At 41.1% G+C, this 25,802-nt stretch overlaps 1 protein-coding gene across 4 annotated transcripts in view; it reads left to right on the top strand.

Moving 5' to 3' along the window:
• LOC121191258 (vacuole membrane protein 1-like) overlaps positions 1–15,601 on the top strand; it is a 60,846-nt gene extending 45,245 nt beyond the window's left edge. For 3 of the 4 annotated variants that reach the window (XM_041052430.1, XM_041052431.1, XM_041052428.1), the window contains 2 exons: positions 11,323–11,425; positions 12,642–15,601. In XM_041052430.1, the coding sequence (XP_040908364.1) occupies positions 11,323–11,425; positions 12,642–12,785 (247 nt within the window). In that variant the 3' untranslated portion in view covers positions 12,786–15,601. Of the gene's footprint in view, positions 1–8,202; positions 9,753–11,322; positions 11,426–12,641 lie in introns of those variants that run through there. The other variant, XM_041052429.1, reaches the window with a different exon arrangement.
• The last annotated feature ends 10,201 nt before the right edge of the window (positions 15,602–25,802 follow it).

Genomic DNA, 25,802 nt, shown 5'->3' with positions numbered 1-25,802 from the left:
CTCAGTCCAGACATTTCAAACATGATGTATTAGTTCTTCATGTGCATTGTGAAGACAGATTCTTATACAGGACCTCTGGCACATGGGCTTCACCCTCGTTTTCTTGCTGTGCAAAGTATTTCAGGTTAAATCTATCACCTTCTGTCAGCACTAGCAGGATAACAGTAAAGATAGTTTTGCTTTGAACTGCCATAAAGTCACAATAAAACCCTCCTCAGATGCCTTTTGGGCTGATACAGAGATCTGATAACGGGGTCGGACGGAGCTGTGTTTCTGATCAGACCTGTTAGGTTTCTTACATCCTATGACTAATGTACAGATGTCTCCTCTTCTTCAACCGTGCGTGTGCAGTTATTGTTTAAGTCAGGAGAAAATTCTGCTGCCTCACACTGAGCAAGGCTTTGATCAAGATCTGAAGCAGTTATATGACAAGAGACTTCATGCTTTTTTTTTTAACTTAAAAATGTTCATTCTACAGTTATTTCCCCTCTCGTCATAAGATATACGGCCTCCCCATCTTTTTAAAGAAGTGCTTAGAGTTTGCAGATTTGATAAAATATATAATGAATATATATCAGACCTCGTACATTATTGAATATACTTCAATTTTTATGACATTTGTTTTACACCCACTTTACACTCTTGGACACTCTTGCTTCTTTCCACAACTTGCAGATTGTCTTCCCTTGAATTTCCTTGAATTTAATATGTAATAGACGTCAATAATCCTAGAAGCACTTCAGAAAACCGTCAAGCCTCTGCTGCTTTGCTCCATATAACTGCAGGGCAACAGATTCATCTTTTTCTGTGCCCAGTTCTTACTGCCTCTCCTTTCGCTTATCTCAGCTGGGGCTTTGTCAGCCACTGAGGTGGTGATATACAGCAGGAAAAAGCTAGAAGTCACCCAGTGCATGCAGTAATGGAACGGGGAGCTTTCCTGTGTTTGACTTGCAGTCTGGGCCTCCAGTCTCCTCGTTTGATCTGCTGTGAGTCGCTGTGTTTAGGCTGAATTGCAAACTCTTGATTCGTGCCACTTTTTCAGCAGCCATTGGTGTGTGATGATATGTGAACAGGAAAAAATAAAAGTCTTCCATAATTATGGGAACAGCTGTAGGGGTGAGGACTGTTTGGTGCTTTTGACATTGCAGTGATGGTGATTCACCGTCTGCAGGACCCCGGTGTGTTTACTTCTTGTCAGTGGTGACTGTGGTGGGACTGAGTTTAGTTTCTGTAGATGTCTGGGAGAGGACAAAGTGTGAGGCAGGTCATGAAGCTGGCTACGTTTGTGAGAATGTGGAAAAGAGAGAAAGTGAGAAACGAGAGACTATCAGAGTTTACCTCACAGCTGTATTTTAAATGACCGTTCTCAATAATCCTGACTGACTCTTGATTGAGTCAGCCACTCTCCATGTCTTGTATTGACTTTAACAAATCCTTCAGACTCATGCGTCAAGGGAGGGATTATCACTGTCAGGCTCTTGTGGAGAAAGCGATTGAGATGCAGAGAGGAAGAGTCAAGATTTGAAAAGGTTATCCAGTAGAAACTGGTGTGCCGGGTCCATGGGGGGAACCTTGCACATCTCCATGAGAATGCACCCATTTCCATGTGAGTCCATTTCTAAGGTGGGAGTCCATTACCAGCACAGTGGGCTTGCAGATGGCTGTTCCTGCTGCACAAAGCTGTTAGCATTAGAGGATCACAGCAGGCGACCCTGCTCCGAGGGAGGCCAGCAGAGAGTCACAGGTCAGGGCAGGGCAGCCGGGGGTTGTGTGAGATGCTGACTGGATCATACTGGAACTTACCAGATCACAACCAGCATTTACATGCACCGTAATGATGAGATTACAACGAGACTAACTGCCATGTCGCACTTTAACCAGGTACACTTCTTGGAGTAAGCTTAGATCAGTCAGTGTGGTTGGGTTACTTCTCAGACTTTCTAATTACTCTCTGCATTTACACTCTTTGATCTGTTTTTTTTTTTTTTTCTGTGTTTTGATTCTGTGCATGAACCAAAATGATCGCAGAATAAACTTCATTCAAAGCTGCGGGTGTGAAAAAAACTGTGGCGGCTGTGGGACAAAAACATATTTTTTTGAGGGGAACAGCAAAACAGTTTTTGTGTCACAAACAACATGTTAAAAAAATAGATTATTTTAATCGATTTAATCTATTTTCTTCTCATATTCCTATTTCTGACTAACATAGACGATCACCGAACATTCTTGGTTAGTGGAGATGTGAAATTGCTGAGAACCATGCAAATCAAACTATTCTTGGTATTCACAGTAGTGCAGTTATTTCTGTGCGTGTAAAATTACTGAAGTACTGCAGTCACAGAAGAAAAGTCTGTTACTGTTTGTTTCCACTGAATTTCACCCATCTTGTGCCCCCTGCCCCCCTCTCCAAAGCTCATATAGAAACTAGGTTTGTTTCATACTTAATGTTGGGTTGTCTGGGTTGAAGGTGACTGACGCAGTCTTGTAAGAGTTGAAACTCACCTAACAAGGAGGGATTTTTTTAAAAATGTTCTCTATATTACCTCATATGTCTGTGTGAAGCAGATCACACCAATCTGGGGGAAAAAGTTTTCTCAATCAGTGAGTGTTTTTGTGTAAAAAAAAAAAAAAAAAAATACACAGGACAAATGAAGAGAAATGCAGTCCGTGCTAAAAACCTTTTAGCTTACAGTGACATACTGCACCTTAGCGAACTGTAACCTCTGCCTCTCTTTTTGTTGAAGAATAGTAAAGTGATGAAACATCCAAAATGTTACTGTTTTTTATCTTTTTTAACCGTTTGCACCTCAGGCACATCAGTGCTACTATTAATAGCCATCTTTGGCTTATGTGAGCAAAGTCTTCCCGTTAACCCAATCTGCAGGAAGGGAGTATTTTTGATCCTATTAGTCACCGGGTGCTCTGGTCACCTGAGACGCGCCCTAACAAAGATGTCATTGATCAGTCCTTCCACTACCTGCCCTACTCTCCACTGGCCCAAACACAGTCAGACGCCTCACTTAGGGTGACGGGACCAGAGGCAAACAGGGCAAGACAGTGGGGGCGAGGGATGGTGCAGCAGGTCGCAGCCCACTCTCTTTTTATACGGCATCGTTAAGTTTAATGCGAGGCTCTGTGGGGCGTCCATTTTCTCATCTCCCCCACTTACCTTGGCCCTCAAGCTCTGACAGAAATACAGAGGCAGTAACTGTCAGAGAGAGGTTTGACTCTGAGCCAAAAGGTCCTACCACAGCCATTTAGAATAATATTCAATCGCTCAAGAAGACTTATTGTTCAGATCGTGTACTATAGGCCTATTTTTGTGGTTAATAGCACACTGAGTCCCTGTGTGGAGGAGTGCACAAAGATCTGAATGTAATTGTAGCTTTGATGAGTAAGTGTGTGTGTGTGTGTGTGTGTGTGTTTGTATGAAAGAGCGATAGACACAAAGAGAGGGAGAGGTCAGATGTGTGTTCCAGGTCTGGTGTCATATTATGTGCCTCTCAGGCACAGTTTGTATCCCAGGACTTCCTGCTTTATTCATGCCTGATTCATTTGTTTTGGTCCTCAGTCTCACACTCTGCTCGCTCATCAAGTCATTCCTGCACATGCTCAGGCCAAGGCTATGAAATTACTAATGTATTTATTCATCAGGATGGCAGCCGGCTTGTATGTTGTTTTAAGCAACAGTACGCCATTGATTCATTTTTAGAGCAGCTCATTTATCAGGAGAACACAATGTGACTCTGAGCTCTTAATCAGCATCATCCACTGTAGTGCCCTGTTTTGTAAGTCCTATGAACATCGTAATGTGTACTGTAATGTCACCAGTTGTCATGGGTATATGCATCTGTATCTGTGTTCTGGGAGAGGAGTCATCCCAGACAGGCCCTGACTCACTGGCCAGCCGGGCAGCCATCCGGACCACCCTCCCTCCCCCGCCCTGCCCCCGCCACACCTCAGTCAAAACAGACACATTGTCCACCATCAGCCTGATTCACAACAGCGACAAGTTATGAACAGGGGAAGATAGTCCAGAGGGTTGTTTGTGATAATTCCCGGCGTAAATGTGCTCAATCTTGTCCAGTGGAGAATGATCCGTGTTAGACCTCGCCCTGATAACAAGAGCAATCATGAATCTTCATTATTATTAGGAGGCTTTGATTTATTTCTTTCATAGTAGACACATAAATCATTTAGCTTACTATTTTACTTTAAACTTCAAAGATTACCCACTGTGAGAACAATTTATTACTAGACTGCTATGGGATCTTAAATCACATTCACACAACATAACTGCTTTATTGGGTAATAATGTTGGATTATTTTTTTATGCTAGACTGCACTTTTTCTATGTTCCTTCAGTGTTGTTCCAGCACATTGAGACATACTGTAGCATATTGTTGCGCAGATATTGGGAACTTTCACTCGTCCGCCTTCGCTGTCTTCTAACCACAACCTCTAGAGTATGTAAACACACATGCAAACCTATATGTGCAACGGATCAGAAGGTAAATCAGATAACTACCAACACTTTTTTACTATTTTTTTTTTACTTCAGTCATGAGCAGACCAGTTACAAAACACAGATTTAATTGCTCTCAATGCTTCTCTTTATGCTGAGTTCCTCTTTGTTGATTTGTTAAACAGTCACTTATACAGCAGCCAGAGCAGAACATACAGTTTTAAAGCGGAAGATATACTGCAGGTTGTGGCTTTTGATAGGTACGTAGTAACCTATGCGGTTGTCTGAACAGCATGTCAGAATGCATATGAACCACATAGGCTCCATACAGCCCCACAGTGTATTGTATACTGAATAGGGTCCCACACATACACTTTTGTGCTCACTGGCTGACCTGCTGTGTTGGATTAGTGACATACATCACGTTTATGGGACAGTCGAGCTTCAAACGGCATCAAGTTCTCATTTATTCCACGTGCCATTAATTTTCCACCCCATGACCATGTGTCCATGGTGTGTTTCTGCCCCCGGCATTTATTTAAAATGCCGTAATGTGTTCATTTAACCTTTCTTTTATGTTTCACTTTTCTGACACACTGCAAATTTTCTCCATTTGGGCCAAAAAAAAAAAAGGTAAAATTAAACAGTAATACAGTAGGTGTGGTTATCACCAGGTCATGAGGTGTTCATTTGAAAAGAGGGCTAGACATGGTCCCACAGGAAACAGTGTCACCACAGATCCCATACAGCGGCCATTCCTCCAAACATGACATCACAGGATGGATGGAGACTCTGTGCGTAGCCTACAGTGCCCTACGCCTCCTCATCTTCTCCTCTCCCTCCTCCTCCTCCTCCTCTGTTTCCAGCCTGTCGCTGCCACTCTACAAGTAGCAGTATAACTTGTCTGGATGTGTCTCCACTCACGTCTGACTCATTGACCAACTCTTTCTCACCATTGTAAGGGTCCAGGCCTGGTTACCCAGTGACCCAGCAACTCGACACACCTCCACACTCAGACCAAGAGGGTCTGTGTGGGCCTGCCGACCTGAACCTGGGGGGTCGTAGGGGTTGGAGGGCTGTTTTATGTGGCTGTCTGGGAAGTGAGAGGAATAATAGACTGCTATAATTGGTGCCCCCTGATTTCCTGGCAGCACTGCGGGCACCCGAGAGGATAGCATGTGTCCGAGCCTGTGTACATGTGTGTGTATATGTGTATGTGTATTTTCATGTGTATGTGTGTGTGTGTGTGTGCTGGCTGACACAGATGGCTGTGGAGCAGGGATGTGATAAACACCCTGGGCAGGGGGATCTCCGTCGAGGAGTGGGCTCCATGTTTTAGTGGTGAAGTCACTGGGAAAAAGCCCAGTTGAACTGGAGGAGGAACACACACACACACACACACAGGCAGACACACACACGCAGATTACCTTACAACATTTACACGTGAATCAAAATTTTCCTTACAATAAAGGGAAACACACTCCTCCTCCCATAATTCTATTATTCCATCATTCCAACACAAAATAAAATAAACATAATAAATTAGTGCAGTAGTATTTTATCAAGCTTATTTAAAAAAAAAAAAAAAAAAAGAGTCAGATCGTCGGTGTTTTGCACAGAGTTGGTGTAGAGGTCAGAGTTTCAGTACCTCAGGTCAGAGGGCTGCCTAATGCACAGTGTGCGTGTGCATCTTGCAGTGACTCTGCTGTTATGTTAGGTGTGAACTGTGGCCCTGTGGAGCATTGGGTAACACTAGCGATTGCCTAAGCCAGTTGTTGTGATGATGTCGTAACCAGTTGGACCTGGCGAGGATTTGGCTGTCATGTGAGCCCTTGTTCTCTATCATCCCCTGCCTGGAACGTCAGGGCACGTGTGTGTGTGTGTTTGTGTGTGTGCCTGCGTGTGTGATCTTGTGTGTGTGTGCTTTCATTATCATGAGCAACAACGAATTGTGAATTTTATGAGTGTGTACATTTGTGTGTTCAAGTGCCACTGGAGGTGGCAGTCGTCAGTAAGGACAGACAGGTCAAAGGTCGCCTCTGACTCATGGCCTGTGGAATTTAGTTTTCACAAAACGAACACAGGACGCCTAAACATGCTCCACACTCCATGAACAGCAGCAGGAAATGATAGTTCATTAAAAAATGAGAGGCTGAGATTATGCTCACAAATTAACCCTTCACAGAAATGACCAGGCTGTAAGGAGCTGAGAGATCTGGGGTTTTCCCTCCATATCTCCTTGTTTTGCCAGAGCTTATCTCCTCCTCCATTTTTTTTTCGTGATTACTGATCAAGTTAGTCTCTTTTCCAGGTTAACAGACAGGGCACAGTTTCAAACATTGGCTGTGGCAGTTTTATTGGAGGTGAAAGTTATATGATAAGAGGAGTATAGTTTTCTACTCAAGGTTGGAATGATCACAGATTTACCACCTCAATCCGGCCCTCAGAAATATTTGGTATCTAGTTTTATTTTTAAAGTTCTAACTTTGAAGCAGAGGATGCTGTTTTTCACCTATAATCTGCAGCTCAGCTACAAGCACTGTACTCCAAAAAATGCACACAACACACAATGTGCTACATTTTCTTTATTAGAAAAATGTGAGGTTGCAATACCCAGAATAGCTGGTAACATGATGAAATTAGTGCCTCTTTGGTTTTATGTACTTATCTAAAATGTATTTAATTCTAAAGTTCACTTATGGGCACCATTGTTGAATTTCACTTCACACACTGTTACAAATTGTTCATATATTTACATAGCACAGATTTGCTGAATGACCACACTGGGAATGATCTGGAAAAATGGAAAAAGTGATCGGTTGGATTGCATTGTGGGACAGTGCTGTAGCTGTGGTTTCTCCTCTACCTCCTCTACGACAGCTGTTCATGTTCAAAAATATTGATCAAACTAGGTTTGGCCACTTTGAATTTGTTCTTGAATGAAGTGGTGTTCCCTTTGAACAAAGAAAGTGTGTGTGTGGATGGTGCATGTCACATTTCTGTGTGTTCTCTGCTGTGTTTGAACTCGTATTCAAAAGTGTCAGAAATGGTTTTCTACCTGCTTCAACAAAAAACTAATCTCAGCAGTTTGACCTGCTGAGCTCTTTTCCCCTCATGTCACATATAGTCACGTTAGTCAGTCATGTCCAATATTTTTTACATGTTGATTTTCTTTAAATGTCTTTGCTACAACTTTGCATTTTATGTGTATCGCCTTTGCTTCTACTGTTCTTTACATATGACAAATGAAGAAATCAAAGTGTCCTTGTTGCATCTAATAACTCTATTTACTTCTGATTTCTATATTTCTTTTTTTTACTTCACTTATTGATTCAGTTTAGTGACTAACTGGAAATCATTTGATGAAGCTACGATCATTTGCTCTCAGTATTTAGAAGCCTACCTGTTAGCTATTTGATGTTGATTAATAAAGTAAATATCACCCACACTGCTTACGTTTACCAATACGTGCAGCTACATAAAAAATCCTTACAGTGTGGATAATTAGTCACATATATATACTGGGAATCATTTTTATTACCCAAGTAAGTCAAGCCCCTTATGCTTTTTGCACAACTTCTGGAAGCAATTTAATCAATTGGAGAACAACTGTTATAAAGTTGTAAAGTAGGATCCACACATGCAGAGTTTATGGTTGTAAAACCACCTAAATTTTAAGACTTTTCATTACTGTTATTATTATCCATTTTAACTGTCCTATTTTTTTTTCTCTTTAGAAGAAGAAAGTGAGAAGAGTCACATTTTACAGATCTGTTCGGATTAACTGCAGTGTGTGTTTTTTATACTTGACCATACATCTATTATGTCCATTTATATTTTTGGATGCAAAGCCACAAAAAAAGAAGATTATCATACAAAAATACAAAAGAATTAATATATTTTAATTAATATACAACATTAATTCATGCAAAAAAATTATGGTTGGTGTTTCTCCTTTGCTGCCACATTAAATGAAAAGAAAAACTGAAAGTATAAATTGAAACTTTTTTAGGCACATTTGTGAACATCTGTTTAGCATGAATTAAAATTTGAAAATTAAAAATTAGAGACATTAGTGCATCAGCTTTATTTTCATCATAAGTAGTAGTTGCATTTCTTGCATTTAATTAACTATTAGACCTAACATGGATGCTGTTCTACGAGACTACTCCAGTGATTTTTACCAAAACCATGCTCGCCATAAATCGAGGCATGATCAGTCCTTGTCATAAATGAGCATTTGTAGTTTATATAGAAATTTGGCAAGAGGTTTTAGAGTGTAAAAATCTGACTTTGTGCTGTGAAGAGTTTCTTTCAAACTGATTTATTTCCCTTTTTCTCAAGGCCACAGTGTTTCAAAGCCTCACGTAGGAAAAAAGGCACAAGTGAGGAGTTTTCTTTCACTCCCTCTGAAAGCACAGGATTTTAACAAACAGCTAGTCAAAGTTTGTTCAGTAGCTGCTGAGTGAATAGTTCAGGCTTATTGTTATAAATTTCAGCTTCTAGCTGTTCCCGTCCTTGTAAGCTCAACTCAGAAAGAACTCAGGAAATGCTGTTTTAAATTTCCAAACTTTGACTGAAATTTTCAAATCAACTTTCACAAGTTTCTATACTTGTCATTTATTACATAGATTTAATGCATGCACAAGTTACACACATTTCTCATTTAATTCCAGTGAACAGGAACTTAATTTTATCTCAGCTAATCATCTTAACTTCTCACACACACAAAAAGATGCTCAGCACCAGTACTCACGGTTAAGTTATAAACACACTTACAGAAGAAAATTTCAAATCCATCAGTTTGACAACATGTTCTGCAGAAAGCGAAAATATATTCCCAAAAAGCACAAAATCATCAGATTTTTAATGGAAAGACCAAAGCACAGTCCTGACTCTGAGGTACTAAAACCGGGTTTTAGACTGCTAGCTTTGAGCCTCTTTGTTGGTGGATTTGCCCAGGCTCATGACTCAGTATTGCTCATCGTGTAGGAGATGATTTGCCCGCCATTTCTGAAAACAGTTTCTCTCACTCTTTGTTCTTGTGTGTTTACTTTTATCTGCTGAACGAGCGTGTTTCTCAGGTGTTTTCTAATATTTCTCTTTCATGTGCAAGCACATGTTTGACTTTTCACCCAGGTTTTGTGTTTTTAAATTAGTTTGGTAAGTTTCTGAGGTGTGGAGATGAGAGGAATTTTGTGAAGTGGGGGATGGGAATAGAAGAGGCTTTGGTTCCCTCCAAAAAAAAAAAAAAAAAAAAAAAACCGTCCTAGCTTGATTTTTGATACAGTGTGTCCTAACCATTTTCTATTGTGTAATTTAAAGCGTGATCTATCTGTTAGACTTCCTCTCTGCTTTATGTCCGTTCACATGAAAGATATCATTGCCTGGTATAAAGTTAATCATTGCTCAAAGGCTTCCTTGTTGTAAACTCAATCATTTAACACAATCTGTTTTTTTTTTCTCACCGCAACATAGGTGTGTGTGTGTGTGTGTGTGTGTGTGTGTGTGTGTGTGTGTGTGTGTGTGTGTGTGTGTGTGTGTGTGTGTGAAGGTGGGGAGGGACGGAAATGACTTGCCTCCTTCAGAGAAAGTTATCTCTAAACTCAACCGTATGTGACATGAGTGCCCACACAAACCTGCCTTAAAATCTCTGATGTGTCTCTGAGCTTTGATGATGCCTCCCCAACATGAACAAAAGACGTTAAAGTGGAGCATAAAGAATGCTTTGAAACAATAGCTCAGGGGATGTAATTGGCTGTGTATAGCCACAAAAGAGAATAAGTGAAGGTCTTTAGTTTGTATTTGTTTAGTGATTAATCACTAACTCCAGCCCAGGGATGGGCCACTGATTCGCTATTCTAGGGCATTCTCTGCAGTCTCTCGCTTCTTTTTTTCTTTTAGTGTGTGTGTGTGTGTGTGTGTAAGAGGGGAAAGGAGGGAGGGAGGAGGGGGGGTTCAGTAGTGTGCTTGTAGTTGGTGGCTAAATCTTGTTAAGGGTTTCCTAATATGGGCCGTCTTACAGGAGCGCCCTCCCCCTGTGGGCCATCCCCCCCAGGTCTCAGCCAGTGATGACACAGCTTGGGTACGACTCACTTCCTCATTAATTGGCTGAAACCAGTTCTTACAGGAACCGCCTGTGATAAATGTGAGAGTTCTGAGAAGTCATTCATTTCTCCTCGCTGCAGCGGCAGAGGAGGCACTGCAGGGGAGTTGAACGAGTTCACCGATGTGTGTGTGTGTGTGAGAGAGAGACGGAGAGGAAGCCGAGTTTGTGTGTGTGAGAGGAGAGGAGAGGAGAGCAGAGCCGGAGAATGTGGGTGACTACTGATGCCGCGGCTGCCGTATGAGGACCAGCCAACTTTATTTCTGCCTTTCTTCTTTTTGTTTATAATTTAATTTTTCTTTTTACTTTTTGGTTTTGTTTTTGAGCAACACTATTTTCTGTGGCTGTGGTACAGTCTGTACTTTTTTTTTCTCTTGTGTGCGTATGTTTATGTGTGTGTGTGTGTGTGTGTGTGTGTGTGTGTTTGTGGGGATGAACAGTGAAGGGATTGCACTCGTTGCTCTCTCCGTCTTTCTCTCTTCTCGGAGAGAGGAAGCAGGGGAGACCGACACAGTACAGGAGATAGGACAGCATGCCTCCCTTTGTTGCTGCCCTTGGGCTGGTGAGTAACAATGATGTGACGTGATTTGTGCCCCCCCACCACCCTCCCCCCTCCCCCCTCCCTCTCCTGTTCTTCCTCCATGCCCCCCCTCCCCCCTTCTCTCTTCTTCCTTCCCTCCCTCTTTCCCTCCTTTTCCTCCCCCCTCATCCCCCCCACCCTCTCTCTCTCTCTCTGTGTTGGTGGAGGCAGAGCTGTTCCACTGCTGGGTGCGGCACTGCAGAAGCCCTTCAGGGAGTACTTGGAGGCCCAGAAGGCCAAGCTGCACCATCACGCCGGACAGGGGATCCCAACTGTAAGTACAGGGGCCTCAGCCCCCAGCTCACAGCCTCTATTCATTCACGTGCACGCGCCAAGAAAAGAATGCGGCCCCCTTACTTCTGCCTCTTTCACTCCTTCTCCCTCCACTTTTTTTGTGTCCCTTTCTTCTCTTTATCTAAGCCTGCCTTTATGTCTCTGACCTATTTTCTCTCACGAGCACAATTAATTCTTTTTCCACCTTCTTTACCTGTACCTTTTGCTTACTATTGTAAATTTGAATTAGTTTCTTATATACATATATATATAGAGAGAGATTTTTTTTTTTATCCTATTTTAATGTTTATAAGACATGTGTGAACATTTCAGATTTTACTATAACCTGTAGTGATACAGTAGATTACAGAGGCTTGTTTAGGGCCAGGGTGACAGTGTAGGTTAGCGCTGCACTGGGCGGACTGGAGGGGAGGGAGGAGAGAGAGGGGCCAGTGTGGGGTCTGGCTCCGCTCGCTGTATTGAACTGTACTACTGTAGCGCGGGGCGTGCTGACTCATGCTCCATCTTACCAATTGGGAGTGTGTGTGTGAATGTGGTCACTCCCCTATGTGTCACACACACACACTTGCACTCAGTGCTCCGCCTGAACCCAGCACTGACTGTAGACCGGGGCGGGGGCCCCCCTCCACCAGTGACAATCCATCAAAACCCCCCTGTCTAGAACAAAAAGAGCCAGTTGTAGCTGTAGACTATTCCTCTTTCAAAGCTTTTTTCGCTCCTCTCTATTACTCTTTCCCTCTGTCTCTCCCTTGCTCTAAGTGATTCATTGAGAACGATTTTTCTTTTTTTATGCGCTTACTAGAAGGGAGAAGGAAAAAAAGGATAGACTTTGAGTTGCACAAGGACAGATTAAGGCATTTCTAGAACAATGTTCCTTTTTTCTTGTAACTTGAGCCTCCTGCAGTTACAGGAGAGAAGCAAGCCAATTTAACTTGGTGGAGGCAGGCTGCAGGCTGGGGTCAGTGGGGGCGTTAGGAGGGAGGACGGTGGGGGCTGCCGCGTGTTTTATTACCCCTGATCTCTATCTGTCCAGCACATGGAGCTGGATCCCCACCTAGCCTACAGCATCAGGAGCAGAGGGGAGAGCAGGGTGTGGGGTGAAAGGGGGGATGGGGGAGGCGAGGGGGGGGTGGCCCTCAGTTTACTGACCAAGCTCTTCTCCTCTCTCTCTCTGTTCTCTCTGTGGTTCCTGGCAGGAGGAGAACTGGCTGTCGTGGCTCTTTGAGAAGGTTGTGGTCATCATGGTATGCTTCTTTGTCTGCTCCATTGTCAACTCCATGGCCCAGAGCTACGCCAAGCGCAAGCAGCAGGAGAAGTACTCGGAGGACAAGACAGAGTGAAGGCCAGCTATCGATCACGGCAAAACCCTCAACTTCAGAAGCTCCCAGCGCTCCTTTGCTCATTTCTGCTCTCCCTCCTGGCTGATACCCCACCATTATCTGAGGCAAAATATCATCTGGTTTCTCTCTTGTTATTGTAGCAACATGTTGATGTTGGACTTCCATTTACTTGCTTTTTAAGGCTTTGCATTTGGTAGTGATTTCCGCGATTGTTCTCTGTAAGGTAGGTGCTTGTTGGGTTACGTATGAGTGTGTGTAAGCTGTTGTGTTGTTAAAGTGTCCCAGTTGGTGCTTTTAGCAGCTCCTGAGCACGTGAGAAGAAGCTGCTGGCAATAATTCTCCTCAGTGAGGCCTTAAGCTGCACTGCTCGTTCCACTGGAAGAATCTTAAAAGTATTTTATCTCCATAGAGTCACTTGAATTCACTTTATTTGAATAAGCCAGGATTGTTACCTTTGATTATCTGGTGAGTGTCCTGTAAAACCAGTGCGTTATTTGCTCAGTAACTTATTTATTCATGATTGATATTTGCAAGTTTATTGATAAGATGTTCTGTATTTATTACTGTTAAGAGTTGTTGTGCAGTGTTGGTTGTGGTTAGATAAGACAAGTAAATAATTGTGTCCTCTTCAGAGCCATCACACAATTTCTAGACATTGTAGAGAGCTAAGTCAGTTGTAGAAGAGATGTTGTTAATGAATGTCTCAGACTGTCCGTGGTGCTTTAGATGACCATTTCTTTTGTGTGTGCAGTAAAGCTCATTTTGGTAGTTTTGGATGAGAAATGATAAATCGGCCATGAATCACCCTGCTGGTCCCTTTGTCTGCCCTTATTGTTCTGCTTCCAGGAAGAGAGCACATGAGTCAGCCTGGGGCTACTTTACCAGATGCAGCCATATATTGAATCAGATCTACGGCTGTGTGTGCGTGCGTGTGCGTGCCTGTGTGTGAGACAGAGAGCGAGACAGAGATAGTAGGTTGCGTTTGCGTGGCTGCCACATTTGTTGCTCTCTCTTTTATCTTTTATGGATTAGAGCAGATTGTGCTCCACTAATAGACCAGGAGTCTGCCTGGAAGTCTTAGTATGGCAGATCGTAGCTGTTCGCTTTAACTTAGAGGCAGTCTGTGTCATGGTAAGTGTCTTTCTTTGTCTTCACTTGTCCACGGAGTTTTTTTTTTTTTTTTTTTTAATCTTTTTTTATCCGTGATGAGGACCGAAAGCTCATGTTTGACATTACATGAGCATCTCCTGAAACAAATCTCAGCATTGTATATGATCCGTGTTGGTTTTTTGCCTTTTTTTTTTTTAATTCATTGGATAACGTCAGCTGGCTCTCGATATATGCAGTACCTTCTTTTTTTTCCATAATTGCCAGTGAAATGTGCTATTTTCTTCTCCCTCTCTGTACCGCTGCTGTGCTACGCTGGACTGAGCGCAGTGGGCGCTAGAGCAGGCACAAGCAGGAGAGGGAAAAAAAAAAAAAAACCCCTCAAGCGCACTGTGAAAAGCGTCTGTGCCGTTACCTCAGCTGAACCTTCGAATGAACTCGTTGCACTGCCCCAGTCACGGAGCCAGGAGACGAATCACTCAAGTAGATTCAAAACAGAGGGGTACTGTTGAGCGGGCTGAAGCCTGCGCTCTGCACCAGCTCTAGTCAGAACATTTACATCTCCTCTTTTCTCCTGTCATGGTAAGTAGGATTAGGATTCTTATTTTATTTTTATTTTTTTCATTGTTGTCGTTTCTGTACATGCGTGCGTCTCAGGCATGTCCGTCACTCTCTCGGCCTGTCAGATAGCTTATCAGACTGGTGTTGGCTGTTAAGATTGCAAGGCGACAACAGTCTGTAGGCTGTCTGACATTTCGGGCTCTTTCATCTGACCAGCATCCTGTTTTGTCCTCCTTCTGTTACTGTCATTGTCTCAGTTAGCATCAGTTCCCATTTAGAGGTGTGTGCTGCGATGTCACTTCCCTTTATCCCAACCGCTTGTGAAACGTCGGAGACATGGGTCTATTGTTTATTTCCTCCATGCTGACGTCTGTGAGGGTTTATGTGTGGTTTTATGTGGAGAACTGTGTTTTCACGTGTTTGCAGATGTAGATGTAGTGATGTGAATAGTGTACTTCTGTATATGTGTACGTGTGTGTGTGCGTGTGTAAGTTGGCTCTGTCCTCTTGAATTTCCAGAGAATCCAGACAGCACACACCTTATTGCAACACATCACATTGTGACACCCAGTTCTAGGTATGGTACACACAGTGCTCACCCAGCTCTCCCCTTCCCTTTTACACTTCCCTCTTCTCTTTTACTAAGAACTTTCTTCTGTTGCTCAATACGTACTTTTTTTGTAGGAGGCTGCATTTTATTGGAACAACTCTCATGAGGGGGTGTTTTTCTAAGGGCCACAAATTGGTAATTATACAAAGCTGAAAATCATTGCTTGACCAGTGGATACTTTTGCCGCAAAGCCTCAGTTTTATTTTAGATTCTTCTGTCTTTTTTTCGAGAATAGAGCAAAAGTGTAAAACTTTTTCCTGGTCATAAAAGCAAAATCATTGGATAACACTGGAATGGCTCGCTGGCATAGAGAGTGTTTTTCTTGGCAGTTTCAGGATGTCCTGTTCCATAAGGGAGCCCCCTTTTGGCATGCCTGTCTGAATGTGTGTGTGTGTGTGTTTGTCTAGAAATTCTGTTTATATTTCTATGTGTAAGTGCCTGTATTTCTTGTCTAATAGATGTCTGTAACTGGGTTATTTTAAATGTGTATGCACTGTTTTTTTTCTGCTTTCACTATAAATAAAGTCTGTTAAAAAGAGGATTGGTGTTCTGTTCATTATGTGATAAGTCTTGACCACACTGGACCAGTGTTGACCCACAGGCCTCCAAAGAATCTCACATGTCAGCCGAGAAAGAGGGACAAGGAGGATACTGAGTCCATCACAACTCCGATTTCCCGGTCTAGTGTTTCACATCCATACGGTTATCACATTACTGATTTGCTCTCTCCATACTTAAATCAGCTCCATTTCAGATTCCACGCTAAGCCTTTGCTGTGAGTTGTGAATTATAGCTACACTTATGTTCTTGTAGCTAGTTGAAGCTGTATTTAAATACAGCACCTCCTTATACCTTAAATAGCTACTTGTGCTAGTGTTAGTAAATCAATAATAATATATTCTCTTGTAAAATTATTGTAACAGTTTTCTTAAAAAAAAAAAAAGCTTGCTTCTTATACAATATCTTTTCTGTGATCTAAATTTGGGTAACCTGCTCTGAAATCAATCATTTTAAAATTCTAAGATAATTTAAATCATGTTTTGTTGGTTTTGTTCTACACACATTTGCAAAAACCCATACCTGAGAAATCAGTAAAATTCATGCATCATGCATAGTTTTACAGATTTAGCGTGATGCAGGTATGTTTGACCTCAGATCAGGTCTTCAAAGTCAAAGTCTGCTTTATTGTCAATACTGCCATATGTATAGCACATACAGAGGGTTGAAATTTGTGCTTATGTAGGGAATAAAAACGGAACCTGACATCGGTGTGTGTGAACACAGCGTGAGCTTGTGTCCTGAGGTCAGACGTGTGACCTGTGCTGTGAGACCCCTGTTGAGAGAAGTCCTGTTCCCAGAGCAGCCACACCCAGAACGCCATGAAGATGACTATTTCCACCCCACTCTACACCACCCTGCCCCGGGGCTCCGGCTGAAAACCCAACATGCAAATCCTGCCTGTCCAAACAGGCTGGGGGACTGATATTCAGATAATGACACTGCTTTTGTCCTTCCTCTCTTTCTCTCTCTGATCTCTCCATATGCTCTACATATACTACAGTTGAATCCGGTGGAGCTGGTTTAATTTCTGGCACAGCGACCCTCCCACCCACTCACCCCCACACACATCACCACCCTCACTGTCTCTCACTCTCCAGTTTTTTTCCCCTCCCTGTCAGCAGGCTAACCACCAAGGGATGCTGAAATATCACTGACTTCATCCACCACCCACCCACAAGCCCACTCTGCATTTGGTTATCCACTTAGTTCCTTTCACACTCTGTCTCATTAAATTATGCTGACCACGTGGATTTTTTTTTTCTTTGCGTTTTTTTTTTTCATTCAAAATCACATTAAGGTCCTTTGTTTTTGTAAGTAGCAGTCAGGGGGTCATATCAGTCCACAGTGGAGTGAGCAGCCAGACCGAATGATACAGAGAGAAGTGCCTTCGTACCAAAGGAAAGTTACAATTTATGGGTATGTCACCCAGGATTACCCACTGTTTAATTAGCAGAACGTACCAATTTTAGAATGATGGATGGTACAGTACATACAGTACATGTAAGGACAGCTGTGGTTTGGTTTTTAGAAGGAATTGAAAACTGTCTTGGTTCAAAATGGCCGTAGTTTGTCATAATTAAAATACTAAAATTAGCATCAAAGATTTGAATTGAAAAAAATATTTTAAAAAATACATATTTACATTTTAGCTTGAAAAAATATTCAAAGTTCTTCTCTTTAAATCTGAGCTCATGATGTGGACGTACCAGCAGGATCTGGAAACTACACTGTTGCTTAAAGTTGGAATAATTTTGTTTTCAGACACATTCCTCTCTTTATTCCTATTTATACACATCAGTATACAGATATACACTTTATCTATTAAGAATAAATCACATGATCACAGCCATTTCATGAGAAGTGGTCAAATATATTTTATTCCAACTTTATGGGCAACAGTGTACTTATGGTCCAATATGCAGCTCACATCAGTGTTGATGTGATGTGAAACTCAAACACTGAGAGTGGACTTTTCAATGAAGTAGGACACGCCTTCAGTCTGACTGTTAAACTTTCGAGATGAAAAATATTTGTGTAGTTTATCATTTCTGTATTTTTCAGTGAGGTGATACTTTCAATAATTTTTTCCAAGTAATTGATTTTTTTTCTTTTTAGTTGCAAAACCATTTAGCGTACAAATTATTATTCAAATCAGAGTTGTTGCTTTTTTTTTTTATGTCTTATATTTACACATATCTGACATTAGATAAATAATCCCCATTTCCTGGTACTTGTTTGCTGTGATGAAGAAGTGACACACTTTCAGTACTTTTAAAATGACTAGACTTATAATGATATATACTAAGATATGCAATAATAATAATAATAAGAACACTTTTAAAAATGCTAAAATAATCCAATCAAGAAGAATTTAAAAGTCTAACAGAATAAAACAAAGAGGAATGTCTGAACACTTTGCATGTGCAGTGTATCTTTTGAAATATGTTTTGCTGCATCAAATGTGAGTATAAGCCTCAGTGCAAGTCTGAGCTACACACATGTCACATTTGTGTCACATGCAGAACTGACCAGTGCAGCTGTGTGTGTGTGTGTGTGTGTGTGTGTGTGTGTGTGTGTGTGTGTGTGTGTATCTTTCTCTGTCATACACACATGTTTATGTGCACACACACAAATCATAACTGTGGTTACTGCAAAGCCCCAGCTCCAAAAGCCTTTGTTTCCTTTATTGTGGCTTTGGCATGCCAAGATCAAACAAGCTTATCAGCGGCTTCAGACTCTTCATAATTCACTCCATCTGAGAGGAGAGATATTATTGGCCTCATTTGAATGAGATCACGAGGTCAGTTCAGAATGATTGAGTGTCTAACTAAACTTATCAACAGGCACTTGGCTGGCCTCTGTTGTTGTATGATTTACAATTATTTAAATACACCATTCAAACCATTACAATCTATTGATGCACTGTTCCTCAGATTAAATTTGACACAACAAAACACATCTCCCTGCCCTGTGTTAAACTAAATTATGTGTGGGTATTTTAACAGAGCGTAGTTAGGCAGGAACATCTGCTGGTCCTGCCCACACATTGCCAACATGGCAGACAGCCTAATGCTTGCTGCCAGGTGGCAATGACGGGGCACTGTCCCTGAAACACACACATCCGTAGCTCTTCCGCCTGCCTTTTTCTCAAGGCGTTAACACTCCAGCCCAATTTCTGCTGTACTTTCAAATATGTCACAGTCATATGACATGAGACACTTTATTCAACGAAATTATGTTTGGTAACTCTCAGAGACCAGCAGCAATAGAAAACAAGACAAATAACCATGATTAGATGAATAGCAAGACAGTACTTTCAGTCCGCTTTTGTTAGTTTGAGAGGAGGAAGCTTTCAGAAAAAAATAAACGTGACTCAACTTTTTGTTCACCTCTTTAACAAACAAATCACAATTCGATTCTTCTTCGCTACATTCGCAGAAGGACAGTGTGAGTTATTTCGTGGGTCATATTTTTCTCTTTATGTGGCTATGTGTCATAAGAAGACAGAGAAGAGTCGTTGTAGACCTGCATAATGGCTCGTCATGCTTCTTTAGTTTTCCTACCTTTTGTGTCCCAGGAGCTTTGCCAAGGAAACTGCGTCATTCAGGTGTGTCATAAATACACAGGGGACATGACTGCTGTAGTTAGATTAAAAAAAAAAAACACACACACATGTACACACAATAAAGCAGCAGCATGCCTAAGAGTAAAGTGGGTGTAAATTTGTAGAAATTTACCTAATACTCCTACACACACACACACACACAAAGAGGCAGAAACAACACATCCCTCTGATGTGAGAAGACTCCACTGAGTCAGCCTTTGGAATGCCTGAAATCTGACAGTATGGACTCTCCTCTGCAGCAGATTTTAACCTCAGGCGCTGAGAGCAGCTTAAGCACAGCTTTACATGTCAATGCAGGTTTCTGTGTCATGACATGATGCCACCTCAGAAATATTACTCAGGAATTTCTCACAGTGCCTTCCAAACATACCAAGGCTGAGAACGCGTGGTCTTCCCTTTCAGCTGTAGATTCAAATTAGGCAACACTAGAACGAACCAGAAAAACTGCCCAAAGATGCGTCAGCGGACAAAGGTTAAAGCTGCGTAGGTGATCTAAAAACACGTGGAATACCTTCATTTATTGATAAGTGGTGAAAACTCTAATGGAAATAGTCACTTTCCAGCTTCAGTTAAATAGAACCACCAATGTCATCCTGCTGGTGGTGCTAGAGGGAGACAGGAGTTCATCTAAGTCAGTAGGATTCTCTCTCTGGAGACCACAGAGATTACTTCAGCAGTGGTTGAGACAGTTCACTAAAAAACAAAAATGTCAAACTCATGGTGACACCTCAGAGGAAATCACCCTGGGGACCGTGGATGTTTGTACAAAGTTTCAGGCCAGGTAGCTTGGCACAAAAAAACAAGATTAGAATCTGATAGCCATGCGCTAGCAGGCCTCTGATGCCTGTTACACACCAGAAGTACCCAATCAACTTCCTAAGGTGAGTATCAACAATAATACTGATCTTTACTGGATCTTTGCATAACTGGTTGTGTCAAAGAAAAAGAGCTTCTTTCAAGATTACCACAGACAGAAATCCACCAGTCACAGCACAGTATGTCTGCGTCTATATACTGGCATCAAATATATATGACATTACCATTGCAATCAGGGCTAATTTTAGTCTCGTCCACATACTCTGCATGAGGCCTGTTTACCGCATGCAGTGTGGTTGTATGCAGCGTGCCCATCAACGTGCTGCAAAGAACCACAAAGAGCAAACAAAACCAGACACGTTCATGCCAGGCTACACAACAAACACACTGTGCTCCCACCTCATCTGAGCTGGCTTTTCTGCTGTGATATTCCACCAAAAGACTTTTACTGCTTTAACAAGCTCACCTGAGCTCCCAGATTACTTCATGCTCCCGCTTTTTATGTTATATCTGTGATTGCTGCCAACTGATGAGCAGCATCTACCACAATCATCACATCTGTCCTTCACCTCTACATCCACTGCAGTGGTCCACAGAGCCTCTGCTTCTACGTCAGTTCAAAACACCAACAGGATTTTATAAAAATAAAAATAAAAAATAATGAGAGGTAAGGAAGTAAATGTTTGTTCGTTTTACTTTATAACAACTCCTCTTTTTAATTGTAGAAATAGGTTTCCTTTGAAAGACCTGTGATTCCCTGTGATTTTACATCAAAATATATAAAACTGTATATACCTGTGAGCGTTTTTCTTCACCTCTCCTACTCAGAGCACAACCTTCAGGAGGCATAGTGTTGGTTTAGACATTTCAAACATGGTTTAGCGTTTAATTGTTCCGACACACATCTGAGCCAAAACCCAGCGGAGCTGACCTGACGTATATATTATGGCTGACCCCACGAGACCAGCGGCCCTGTGCACAAAATAAACATATTATGCAGGGGTTACAGGGATTGCTTTACCAGATGCTTAGCTATTTGGCTTTGAAAACTCACTGTGAGGCCCATACTCTCTTTTGGAAAATAAACTCCCCCACCTGCTCCTGTGCGTTACAGTAAATTTTGTTGTCACCCTTTCACTGCGTGTTGCTGTTGGGACTCAGCTCTGATCAGACAGCTTATTCATATTGTGAAAATGTGTGTCAGTTTCAGGCTGCCGTACAGTTAAAGGGGAACACCTGCCATTTAAAAAGTTTAGTTGCGTTTACAGGCTGATTGAACATTGTGAAACCTGTTTTCTCACGTTATTGGTATTTATTGTTCACATAAAAAGTTCACATTGCAATAGAACGCTCCACAAATCTTTGTTTTGCATTAAACACCAAGCAAAGCAAAAAAAAAAGAGAAAGAAAAAAGAAAAATGAATATGCTGACAGCTTTCACCCTCCATTTTTAATGAATGACTTTCCATATTGACAAGGTCCAAACACGAGAACACAACACAGTCAGTTGATATGCAAAGTGATTTTGAATGAACACAATGCCAACCTCAAGTCAGCACTCAGACCCACAACAGAGCTCTGTGACTTTCTACCAGTGTCTCGTCTGTTCTTTTGTAAACATAAACAAAGCTAAACAAAACAGGGAACACACACAGAAAACATATTTTGTTACCCAGTGCAGCTGCTTCTGATCACCGGGCAATCAAGTAAAACAAACTATCAGATGGAATTGAGGCTACGCTCAAAGTAACGCTGCCCTGCAGGGGGCCAAGCCTGAGATTTCAGGCAAACCTCCCACAATAAAACAAGCCGTGGCAAAGACTGACCCTCCGGCTCCAAGACAGAAGATTTATGGCGAATTTAATCAGAAATCACTTTTACCTAAGTATAGAGGAAGTCAATGCAGTTTAATTGCTCAAATTCACCTTCTGTTGAAAAAAAAAAAAAAAAATTCTCATCCATACTTGTGTGGCAGCTGGGACACCCTGCTGACTGTGTTCATATCTGCTGTTGTGAAGGAAGGCAGCGGGAAGGAATTGCTGAAAATTCAATTTATTTAATATGCACTTCCAACAGGCTTTCCTGTTTACCCCATCATCATTATGAGTAATCATGCCATACCCTCAGATTCTGAAAACAACCTGTTTGCTGACCTAAACCAAGAAACTGTTTCCTCTGTATCACCGAAAAAAAATCCAACAAATAACTTGTTTCGGGACATTTGGAGCTTGATGCTTGTGCTGCCACAGCAGATTACGTGCTGTTGTTTGATATGAGTGTTTCCTGTCTGTGCTGAATTAACTTTTTCATGCCCCCCCCACACACACACAAACACAAAAATGTCTTTGCTTACTGTTTGTTCTGTTCGATGTTTAATTGTGCAGGATGATGATGAGTCTGACACATTCACATTCATCTGCTGGAGGGGCAAAGCTCATCTTAAATCTTAGTCTAACACGTACGTACGAGTGCGATTGCTGATGTCACAGCTAGTTTGAAAGCCAATCACGGCCCAGCACGCAACTTACACAAGTGTGATGAGGAAACTTATAAAAACCACTGAGAACAGACTTTTCAGTGAAGTAGGAGACATCTTGTGTCCAACAGTTTAACTTTCAGAATCTGGATTTGGTGGATGTGGAGTGCATGTGGTTTTAAGTACTTCATTAAATATATGTTTTTAGTAGAAAAAAAAAACACATTGACCAAAAATTGTTTTATTCATTTATTTTTATATGTTATAAAACGAATATTTGTGGAGGGGATGTTTAAAAATGTTCAAATCCATTTTTATTGTGCTTGTTCTACAGAAAATGATCAAAATGTTTTTCATATTAAGAGATTAAGCTGAGATTCAGCTGGAATGGGCTTAGTTGGATAAACTGTTTTTTTATGAAATGCATTTCAAACATTTTTCCTTAAAAAAGAAATGTTTTGACTTTGTGTTTTATATTTGAAAATTGTCTTCTTTCCTTGATTAGTAACCCTTTAATATTTTTTCTGTGCTTTAAACTCATGGATAAATTGAGATTTCTCAAACAAAACAGAATCATGCTGTTAATGTCTTTCTCCAATTTTACCTCTTTTTTTTCTCTCAAGAAATATTGGCAATAAAGAACATCACAATCATCTTTGTATTTAAACAGTCTTTGAACCATGAAAACATGATCTAACCTGATCTCAGACCCTTTTTGCCATTTTGACAGATACAACTTGACATTTCCCAACAAAGGGACAAAATTCAGAACAGACGGTTTGACGAGGAAGAAAGAAGAATGTGTAAATACAGTGTGAGGAAATAGCTACAAGCTCTCACTCTGCTTCTTTTTACTGGCACCACAAACATCAGTATGAAGTGTGAAGACTACTCAATATGGTGTCAACAGATTTGTCACTGTGTGGCACTTAAAACTAAAAAACAAGTTAAATCAGTTACATGGCAGAAACATCTGCTGTCTCTGTGTGAGGCAAAACAAACCAGGTTTACCTTCCTGTAAACTAACAACAATAACCTGCACTCAAAAATCCCAAATCTACCTTTTTCTTTTCTCTTTGTTGCTGCATTTGATGCTTTGACATTAGATTAAGAAAAAAAAATCTACCTCTTGATGAAGCTCTGAACCACCAGAGGGAGCAGCAAGCCTTGACTCGCAACAGTAAAATGCACACAAGTTTAATAATATATTGGCCTTTTTTCAGGATCTTGAATTGGACTGAAATTATTGACCACAGTGTAACTATACACACAGATTTGAAGATGAATGAAAAATGGCTTTCACTCCCTTTTTCATGCTGCCACCTATTGGTGAGAAAAGGGGACTGTGGACCGATCCTGCAGTGAATTACAGGGATGATCTGATTATGACTGGGTGGAACTCACTACAGCCGGAGACTTAACCCCTTATAGTGTCCAGCGTCAAACAGGCCCTTTTCACAGCACACATTTTGACTTGTGATAGAAGGAGAAGCATAGGTTTTATCCTCCTAACAGTAATGATGGCTCTGTTGTGTTCATGTGTCCCAGTAAACCGTGACAGCGTGAGAGTGAGTCAGCAAGAACAATACCAAGACCCTGGAACTGAAGCAGCTAAATGATGCCAAATTTAGTCACCAGTAGCTTTGTTATTTGCACCTGTGCTTTTTCCTACAGTGACATGTCAAAATGTCTTCTGTGAAAAAGACCTATTATGCATCCTCCTAGCAGTCCATCAACTCAGCAGGTTGTCCAGCATCTCAAGTAGATTCAAAAATATGATTAATGTGTTTTAATATATTTGATTCTTTAAAAAAAAAAACTTACTAGTTACAGTACATTGTTGTTCTTGCTTTTCTGTGTAAGAAATACTAAAAAAAAAAAAAAGAAAAGGAAAAACTGATGAGGGAAGATTTATATTCCAGATATTGTGCCATACAGTTTTTGCAGAGTATTTACCCACATTGTTGACAGTCATGCTCTGTGTCAAACACGTTAGATTTAAAGTTCCTTGCACTGAACAGGAGAAGATTGGCTGCAGCTAGGTCTGGATCTAACAATTATTTTCTAAAGCAATTAATCTAATAATTATTTTCTCAGTTGTTTGGTCCATATAAAATGTAGAAAACAGAGAGAAAAATGTCCATTTCTAAAGACCAAGGTGATGTCTCCAAATTGCATGTTTGATTCAGTCAGATTTTTCCCAAAGAATAAAAGATTAACTGATGATCAAAATAGCTGGAGATCAATTTTCTGTTAGTTTCTGAGCTACATACACGTAATTTCCAATTTGTGTAATTCTTGTATATGAAGATTATTCTGTGTGACTGAATCATTTTGCCTGTGTTGTTAATGTAACAAAAAAAAAAAAAAAAAAAACAGGTGAACAGGTCTTAACAAAAAGTCTGAGGAGAAAGTGACTGTCATGACTGTGTGTGTTCCTGGTGCTCTGTTTGTCCCTTTTCCTCTCCTGTCTCCTCTGTAGCTCTGCCCAGGTGCTACCTGATCAGTCATAATGAGGTGCACCTGTCCTGGGGATGAAGTGCTTAAAATCTCCTGTGCCAGCATCAGTAGAGAGAGGCTTCTGGGATGGCGACTGTTGGTCTTGCTGCCTCTTTTTGTCTTTTGTTGTCTTGATTTAGTGTCCTTATCATTGGATGTCAAATGTTTCCAAGGAAAGTGCCTCAAAACACTATCATCTTAGACCACCTGACCCATTACCACAAATAATACTGTTTAGGTTATCAAATCATGATTTGAACCAGAGGAAGCAACTGAGACCTGTGGTTACAGGAGGCACACTCACACAGTCTCACACCCTGCTGTCTGTGAGTAAAAATAATTAGGACATTGAATGATACTTCTGATCTCTGGGAAGTGTTGGAACTGTGTCAAGAGCTGCTTTTTTGTGAATGGAAGATTCAAGCCAAATGGCCTCTTGATTCAGTGCTGCTGCCGCTTATCACCGAGCTCATCTGGAGGTGTGTAAAACTAAAACAACTTAAATATTTTCTCATGTGATCTTTATTGTCAGCCATTACAGAGCAATGACAAAAGACGGCTACATGTATGGTGATGCTTTATCCTTGTAAGAATTTCTTTTTTTGAAAATATAACAATAAGTCTACAGCTGTCTATTATAGTGAAAACCAAAGGATTTTTCAATCTAAAATATAAGATAACCATCAGAAAAATAAATATGTTCTACTGTAAACCGACATTGCCAGTCATCAAAACTCAGTAGTTAATCGGGTTTAAATTAAAT

The sequence above is a fragment of the Toxotes jaculatrix genome, chromosome 12 (assembly GCF_017976425.1).
Source record: "Toxotes jaculatrix isolate fToxJac2 chromosome 12, fToxJac2.pri, whole genome shotgun sequence".
Taxonomy (NCBI): domain Eukaryota; kingdom Metazoa; phylum Chordata; class Actinopteri; family Toxotidae; genus Toxotes; species Toxotes jaculatrix.
This window is presented reverse-complemented; position numbering and strand designations above follow the sequence as displayed.